We start from the raw sequence: 8550 nt of genomic DNA on the forward strand, positions 1-8550 counted from the left end.
AATGTCAGAATGAAATAGCAGATGTGTTCAGGTCTGGGAAAGTGGCATCTGTGACGGGAGATGGATTGAGAGGCAAAAGCAGCTGGGGGATTTGTCCCAATCCTGAAGATCTGAAGGCTGGGGGTGGGTAAAGGGCAGGCACTGTTCAGCAGTCAGATGTCAGTACAGTGAAACAACTGTTGAGGCATTGAGCTTGAGAGGGTGTGCTATTTGGGTATGTTTGTCAGAGAAATTCTTGCTAGAGAGAGACTCGCTGCCCACAGTCTGAAAGGAAAAGCTCCCACGTTTGAATATTTGGAGGCGAATGATGGAGCGGCCAGTCTGATAGTGAAGCATCTGCTTTACAGAATATTTAGAAAGATACATCACGTGTATTAGTTTAAATTGCAGTCCAGTTCACAAACTATGTTATTCACAGGATAAATAAAGGAGTAGAGTGAAAGGCTGCAATATCCAACATCCTTGCGATGGAGAGAGAACAAGAGATCACCCTGTACATACAAGAAGTGCTGAACCGCAAAGCTGAAGGCACGGTGAAGGGATCCTTAATATCTTGAGCCTTTTCTTTGAAAAGGGTACTCATTTTAAACTGGATTTCTCTTACACAAAAGACCCTGAACATTGGCTAAAAGGAAGAATATTTCAAATATTTTTATGTAGCCAGAATCACAGCTACTGTGAATTGTCTTGAGTTGTGATTTTCTTGAAGTTCTGAAGTAGTGGGCTTCAAATTAATGGACTTTTACTATAGTTGCAAGCAGTCTGATTACTGTACCTTTAAATTAGCTAATTGTAGTGATTAGTATCAGTAGAGTTCCATGGCAGGAGGGTGGAGGGCTGTGCTTGTTTCTGAATCGGTGAAGTCCTGAAATGGAGCTTCATTACTTGTCAAGCTGAAAAGCCACCTAGACCAGCAGCTCTACTGCCAAGACATCCATCTCAGCCTCAACTGTGAGTGTCCACACATGAGACAGCACACATGCATACTCCTAGAAAGACAGAGCCTCCGTGAGTGAGACTCTCTCCATGATCTCTCTCTCTCGGACAAAATAACAATCTAGAGGCAGTGTTTAACTTTTTTTTTCTTCCTTCTCATGGGATGTCATTTGGTTGTCAAAAGATCAGCTCCGGCTGGGGGTTGTGATGCTCCACCCACCGGGAGAGGGGAACCATTTGGCTCTGACTACTTGACAAAAAGACACTTTCCTGTCCTGAATTCCTCATATTCGGGCTACCAAAAAGGCGATGTCCGACAGATCAGGCAGACTCCTGTTTCTGGAAGCACCCTAAGGAATTCACATTCATGGCAGTGGGATTGGAAGTTGAAAGAGAGACCTCCCGGGGCTGACTGCTCAGCACTGCATCTCCCTCAGCCAGCGCTCAACGCAGCTGTGCGGGTGGTGTGCACACGCCAGGCACCTGTGCACCCCACTCTTGCACTTGTGCTTTCATTTTGAAAACCAGAGGCAATGGGGAGTGGGGGGAGGGACAGGATCTCGATTTTTCTTTTAAAAAATCTTAAAAAGTTTTTGGTTGAAAACAAGTGACAGTCACATTTCAAGAAATTTTTAAAGACTTCTTTTTGAAAAATGAAAAACATCTAAGTAACTAGCCCCGCCATACCCAAAGTCAATAGTCACACATCTTTCCACAAAAAGAAAAAAAAAAAAAAAACATGCCCAGGAGTGCTCAGATTTCTTTCAGCTGCTGACGCCCACAGAACAGGAGCCTGGGCCAGGGGCATCATGCCAAAAGGGCGTGTGAGCGGGGGTTGCACAGGGTGGAGGCCTGCAGAATGGAGCTGCTTTGTCTTCTTCCAAAGCCTTTTTCAAGGAGGCAAAGGATGACAACTTTGGGGGTTGGGCGTCCAATAGTTAATGTCACTTTTCCTTGCTCAGGGTCCTGTCATCAGGCTACTCAGTCCTGGGAGGGGAGGTGACATTCCTCTTTTCAGACCGGATCCCTCCTGGTACAAATATAGCTGCACACCGGCTATTGTTTCAGATAAGCAATGAGAAAAGGCAACGTGCACACTTAGATACACACACACACACAGACACACACACACACACACACACACACACACGCATAGAAGTCCAAAAACAACAAAAATGTAGCCACAAAAGAGTTAGCATTGTATCAAATCCACCTCCATACAAAGACAGAGTTTGAAAAGATATGTACAGGGCATTCGTAAAAGCCAAGTGTGCGCCGCAAGGAGTGATGCCACTGTGCGCTGTACAGTCTTTTTTCTACAATGTGCTGCAAAAACCATCCCAGAGACCAGGGTGCAACCCCACCTGGCAGAACATCATGAAGCATCTGAACCGAACACCACAGGCCTTAAGCAACCAGCTGTGACTCTTCCCATGGCCTGTCCTCAGTCCCTGAAGGACACATGCTGCTCTCCATGGGCCAGGCCTTGGGCTTCTTCCTGCTCTCTCCCATTACCACCCAGCTGCAACTCAGATGCCAAAGGCAGCGGGCATTTCTTGGCAAGCTCCCTTTGGCTCTGATCAGCGGAGCTCATGCCCGGCTCTGTGCTGAGTAGACTTAGGATAAGTTTCTTCTCACCTGCTCCCAGGTCACACTCTGGCACCTACTTGAAGAAATATTGGGAGAGCCAGGGCTAGCCCCGAGCTTCAGGTTTCCCCAGGTCCCCCAACATGGAAAAAGCAGGGGCCTTCTAAGCCAAAAACCCCTTTGTGACGAAGGGCAAGAGTGCAATGTTGAAGGCCCAGGGGAAGGAAAGACAAAGGAATGAAAGGTAGAATGTCACCTGCTTAGCATCTCTGGCATCAGGGAGCTCTGGGGAGGACGAGAGGATGGAAAGGGTCAACTGACGGGAGATTGACTCCCCAAGTGGAGACTTAACATCAGAGGCATATGAGGGCCTCAGCTAAGACTGCTTCCTTACAACCTGCACCTTTCTAGAAGACTCTTCCTAAGGCAAACCTCACTGGCTTCCTGGCACTTCAAGCATTTCACAGGCATTTGCTCAGTCAGCCTCCAACAGGCCTATGAGGTAGGGGGAAGGATGGAAAACCCCAGCCACAGGGTCGAGTGGTCCAAGCTGGTGGCCTCACTGGGATAGGGACACAAGCCTTCTCACTGGAAGCACGTCCCAGGGCAAGTCCTCAGGGCTATAGCAGCCTCCAGAAGTCCTCTGTGGCCTGAAGGCAGGGCTGCATTCAAGGAATGAGTCCCAATGTCTGCCTTAGAGAGATATTTTGATAGAAAGAAGCTTGTCAACTGAGTGAGTTTTAAACTGCTGTGGTTGCCAATAGACCCAGGCCATGCATTCTTGCACCACACAAAAATTTGCTACAGTTTTTAAAGCACCACAGAGGAGAAATGGTTTGGTGTCGAGGTCAAGAGGATGGAGACAGAAGTAGGGGGAGGCGGTATCAACAGTGTCTAGCATGGTCACTGACAGTTAAAGGGCAGGTGCCTTCTGCCCTACTGCTGTCCAAAGCCTCATTGAAAACAGACTGGCACCTGGCAACAGCAGAGCAAACCCCAAATGGGCCTTCGACTCCAGGCCACAGGCTTCTCCACAAGTGTTTTAAAAGGGACACTTTAGGATCTTCTCCCGAGATGGGCACCATCATTAAGGAGAAATTCTCAATCTGAAGTTCAATTTCAATGCACCATTCACAAAAAGTAGGCTCATGCCAGTGGGTAGTGGTTTGAACACAGCTGGTCCACATGTCTGGAGAGACAAGCACACTAGAAACTGAATGGCAGAGTCCACGTGGGCCCCTTGGTCAATGTGGATGAGGAAACTCTGCCACCCAGCCCTCTGGCCCTCATGCTTCACACACCCTGTCCTCCTTCCAGGAATGTGGGGACAGGTTTTGGGGCAGGTGGGCATCACAGATCCATGTGATCAATTTCCCTTGGCCTCCTATGAACGGCCCGGGTGCTAGAGTTTTGTTCTATTGTGTTCATTATTTATTTGTCATGATTTTTTTCACTTTGTTTTTGCTCAATCCTTGTCCCTGTCCTCCAAATATAAGCAAGGACAGAAAGCACAGAACTGTGGAGGGAAAGGGGTGCTGAAAGGCTGGCTTCCCTCCCTTACCCCTGTGGTCCAGGGCTCCAGACACACACAGGCCTCCAGCCAGCCCCACAGCCCCCGGGCCGGGCCTTTGGACATTCTGGTTACAATCAACTCAATGGGGTGATTCCTTTGGCATAAGAGAAGCCAGTTCCTGATGGAAAGACAGGATGTTGGAGGCTTGGGGGTCATCCCAAAGAGTTGGGCACTTTGGCCTTTGGCTCTTCCGGGAGCTTTGACTCATGCGTGGTCCCTACCCCCACCCTCCCCACTTGTCTGTGACAGCTGACTTCCTAAAACTCCGCAGTTAGGGAATTATTTGGCAACAAGGAGGCTAAGGCTGTTTTGTGGTGGCACAGTCTTTAAAAAGTTCAAAAGAAAATATGAGACCTCAGAAAGAGGCGTTCATCCGGGACAGGGCATAAACGTCCCACTATTTGTCAGCGCCAGGGTTGGCGGCCACTATCTCCTCGTACTTTGGGGGTGGGTCGCTGTAAGACATGCTGGCCTCCTCACTGCTGCTCTCTTGGGGCGCAGTCACCTCCTCGTAGGAGGGGGGAGGGGTGGTGCTGGACAGTCTGGAGAGAGAGAGCTCAGGGAGGTAGAGAGTGCTCTCGAGTCGGACTGTGGTCCTGCCCCCCCGACTGGGCCCCACCACCACCTGGGGGCTGCTCACTGCCTCTCGGTGCCCAGAAGGCTCCCCTTGACTATGCATGGTACCCCGGTACACCATGACCCGGGGGAGGGTGTGCCCGGCGCGACTGGCTAGGTACCGGTTCTGAGCATAGGAGGGGTGGTGACGGGTCGCTTTCTGCAGCTGGCACCTCCAGATGATGAACAAGGCGATGACAATCAGCAATGCCACCCCCAGAAGGGGTACCACCACGTACATGGCATCTGAGCTCTGTGAGGGGTCTCGGACTGAGTATACTGCATTTGGGTATCCCTTCCAGAACTCCATCTGCAAAAGAAAAAAGGGGTACTTACGAGAAGCTCAAGCTCCAGGTGGGCTCAGAGACCTTCAGTAAGTCTGCTGCTTCCTACCCTTCCCCATCTGACTTGTCTCAGAGAGTTACTAGAGAGGCAGCAGAATGTACCAAGGGCAAAGGACAATGCTCCCAAGTGAGGAGGACCCCCAAAGAGTCAGACAATGGGACTGTACGGACTTTATCTGCTCCTTGATGGCCCTAGTGGCTATGCCTTACGCTGGGTGGCTTTCCTTGCTTCTGACTCATCTGCATTACCAGGGCCTGTTCTTGTTATTCCTGAGGCTACTTCTACTCCCAGAACCAGCCCCAGGGTGGTACATGCCGTTTTCTCTTTGTTCTCAAACACTTCCTTGACCTCCTCGTAGCTGCAGATCTCCTCCATGCACTCTCGCTCGATGGTGCCCTGGCGCAGCTCCTCCAGGAACTCATTGGCACGAGGGAATCGTTTCAGGACCGAATGGGCATCCTTGGCCTCCAGAAAAACTGAAGAGAGAGCCCTACTGAGGCCTGGAATGGGGAGATGCCCAGGGGCTCCTTCAAACCAGGCCCAGCCCAGCAACTGAAGCATAATTACGCAGGGAAACAAGGCCGAGTGAGTAGGCAAGACACTAGGCTTCTGATCAAAGGACATGGCCAGCCCTTTGTAAAAGGGATAGAAAGGCTGACATTCTATGGTGCCATGATACACCTGTCTAGAATACCATGGCCCCAACAAGGCTCAGGCCCCTGGTTACATGGAAGAAAATGGGAGCCAACTGCAAGGAAAGTGCACGTTGCACAGGAACAATAAAGAATAAGGACTGTGAGTAGGCAATCTTCAGTGACTAAATCTCCAGTATCTTTTGCATCACCTTGAAAAGTGAAAGTTGGAGCCCTTGCAATGAGAATGTATTCCTCTTTAAGGCTGATACTGGTAGAACTAATACCAGATAATCCTGGAAGACTCTACCAGGGTGGCATTCCTCCACCTGAACATCCACCTGTGCCACCAGGTTGTCTGGCATCAATAGTCTTGTTCAAGAAAGCCTAATGCAAAGCCAGCCTGGGCTAGATCAGACAAGTGGGCATACACGAGCCTAAGAGCACCTCTGGGGATGGGAAGTAGCAGGGCTCAGATGGAGAGTCTAAGCCTTTACAGACAGGGCACAGACTCCCCCTACAATACTGTCTTTGGATGGTGCGCATATCTACTTATTCCAGAGACAGAGACCCAGCTACAACCAGGCTGACCAGAATAGCTTGAGCTCTGCACCCACATAAGCCTAAGTTGAGACTGTGAAGGATGAAGGAAGAGGTGACGTTTGCTCCTGTTGTTCACCTAGAGGTGGGACTTCCTGGTTCCCATGTAAAGCAACTCCCCCTGGATGCCCAAGCTGGCATGTCTTTGCCAGTGGGCAAGCACCCTTCCCCAGGTCCTATGGCCTGTCACGTTAGTGTCACTCAGGCAAGTCTGGGTAGGTACACATCTACAAGTAACATATGCTCCAGAAGGGAGCCAAAGTGTTGAGAGGGCAAAACTGCTACTCAGCTATTTGGAAAATGGCTACAGGGCCACTTGGGGGGTGGGGGGCAGGGAAGCTGGGAAGGACTTGAAACCTGACTCATGAACCCCTAAGCATGACCCTCCACGGCTCTGCCCGGGTCTGGAAAAACTCACCTGCCATGATGCTCCCTCAGCTCCAGGGTCTCACTTCTCTGGAGTAAGAGAAAAGCAAAGTTGCAGTGAAACCATATCTAGAAATTTACAGGGAACCCTCTTGGCTCTAGGATGTGCCCCCTTCCCACTGGCCTGGTCAAAAGGTTGAAGCAGCACCTTGTGGGGTGCATCATCCTCCATGCAGCCACCCATAGCTTCTGCTGCTTCTGATTCTGCCCCAAGCTCTTCTCCAGAGACCTCCCCAGGCCCAGCAGGGCCCAAAGCAAACCTTTAAGCGTTTTCCCCCAAGAACATGTTCTGAGCATCTATAAGAACTAGGGGTTGACCTTTTTCTTTAAGAAAGGAAAGCTCCTGCAGACTGAGGCTCCTCCTTCCTTGCTCCCCTCAATGAATCTTTGCAACTTCCAGTTGGAAAGGACCTCAGAGATAGATGAGGAAATAAAGCCCAGAGAGACGTGCTCAGACAAGGTTAAGCAAATCAACAGTGACAGTGGCAGGACCAGAATTCACAACTAATTTTGATCACAATGGTGAGTCACAGATACCTCCAATGACAAGCACGTTCCCTGAAAACAAAGCTTAACACATCATCAACCATCTCAAAAGTCACTGCCCTGCTGGGACTAGCCTACAGCAATCTTCAGTTGACACATCTTCTACAGGGTCTCATCCTCCATGCACAGCAATGCTGCATTCTTCATATTCCCAGGCATATCCAGAAGACCCAAGCCCAGGTGACCCACTGTGTTCATCTTCACCAGACAAAGAGGCAAGATACCTGGAATGTTCTGGAACCAGGCCTCTCTTCTCTCTTTGCATTAAATCCTATAGCAGTAGAGTATCAAGACATGAATTTAGATGACCAACACTCAGATGCCAACTAGAAGAGTTGCCCCTAATGTGAGCTATTGTCCGAAAGCCTTTCTCCTGCTAAGGAGCTATCCAGCCAGTACTTAAACCGTGGTCACAGCACACTGCTCCCTCTGTCCCTCCCCACAACACACACGCCCACTCATACACACACTCTGGAGCCCTTGCTGAGCTGTCCACATCTGGGAGCAATCACCCCACTGCTCCCCTCCCCAAGCAGAAGCTCTGGTTTTATGACTAACTGGTTGCAAGACACGTGAACTGCGGAATCCATTGAGCCCTCCTTTTTGCCTAGGCTGCCAGGAAGTACAGCGTCACTATTGCCAGTCAAGTACAGGCACACTGGAAGCCCAGTTGTTAAGCACATATGCTTCTCTCCTGTGATGTGGTATACAGCTTTCTATTTATGTTTTCAGTGTCTTATTGTGCATGTATAATATGTCACCTAATCCTTTTGGCAAACAGTTGGGATATAAATCAATAATTTAGGCTATCACAGTGGCTCATGCCTGTAATCCCAACACTTTGGGAGGCTGAGGTGGGCAGATCACCTGAGGTCAGGAGTTTGAGACCAGCCTGACCAGAAAATGGTGAAACCCCATCTCTACTAAAAATACAAAAATTAATTGGGCACGGTGCCATGCACGCCTGTAGTCCCAGCTACTCAGGAGGCTGAGACAGGAGAATCACTGGAACCAGGGAGGCGGAGATTGCAGTAAGCCGAGATTGCGCCACTGCACTCCAATTTGGGCAAGAAAGAAAAGAAAGCAAGAAAGCAAGAAAGAAAGAAGAAGGAAAAGAAAGAGAGAGGAAGGAAGGAAGCAAGGAAGGAAGGAAGGAAAGGGAAGGGAAGGGAGAAAGGAAGGGAGAAAGGAAGAAAGGAAGAAAGGAAGAAAGAAAAGAAAGAAAGAAAGAAAGAAAGAAAGAAAGAAAGAAAGAAAGAAAGAAAGAAAGAAAGAAAGAAAGAAAGAAAG

At 49.5% G+C, this 8550-nt stretch overlaps 1 protein-coding gene across 2 annotated transcripts in view; it reads right to left on the reverse strand.

Moving 5' to 3' along the window:
• Window positions 1-3936: 3936 nt before the first annotated feature.
• PRRG3 (proline rich Gla (G-carboxyglutamic acid) 3 (transmembrane)) overlaps window positions 3937-8550 on the reverse strand; it is a 7075-nt gene continuing 2461 nt past the window's right edge. The window contains exons 1-4 of one of the 2 annotated variants that reach the window (XM_011971382.1): window positions 6863-7221; window positions 6707-6744; window positions 5372-5532; window positions 3937-5021 (exon numbers count right to left, since the gene is read on the reverse strand). In XM_011971382.1, coding sequence (XP_011826772.1) covers window positions 4494-5021; window positions 5372-5532; window positions 6707-6713 — 696 coding nt within the window. In that variant the 5' untranslated portion in view covers window positions 6714-6744; window positions 6863-7221 and the 3' untranslated portion in view covers window positions 3937-4493. Of the gene's footprint in view, window positions 5022-5371; window positions 5533-6706; window positions 6745-6862; window positions 7222-8550 lie in introns of those variants that run through there. The other variant, XM_011971383.1, reaches the window with a different exon arrangement.

This window comes from Mandrillus leucophaeus, unplaced genomic scaffold (assembly GCF_000951045.1).
Source record: "Mandrillus leucophaeus isolate KB7577 unplaced genomic scaffold, Mleu.le_1.0 Scaffold1218, whole genome shotgun sequence".
NCBI classification, from domain to species: domain Eukaryota; kingdom Metazoa; phylum Chordata; class Mammalia; order Primates; family Cercopithecidae; genus Mandrillus; species Mandrillus leucophaeus.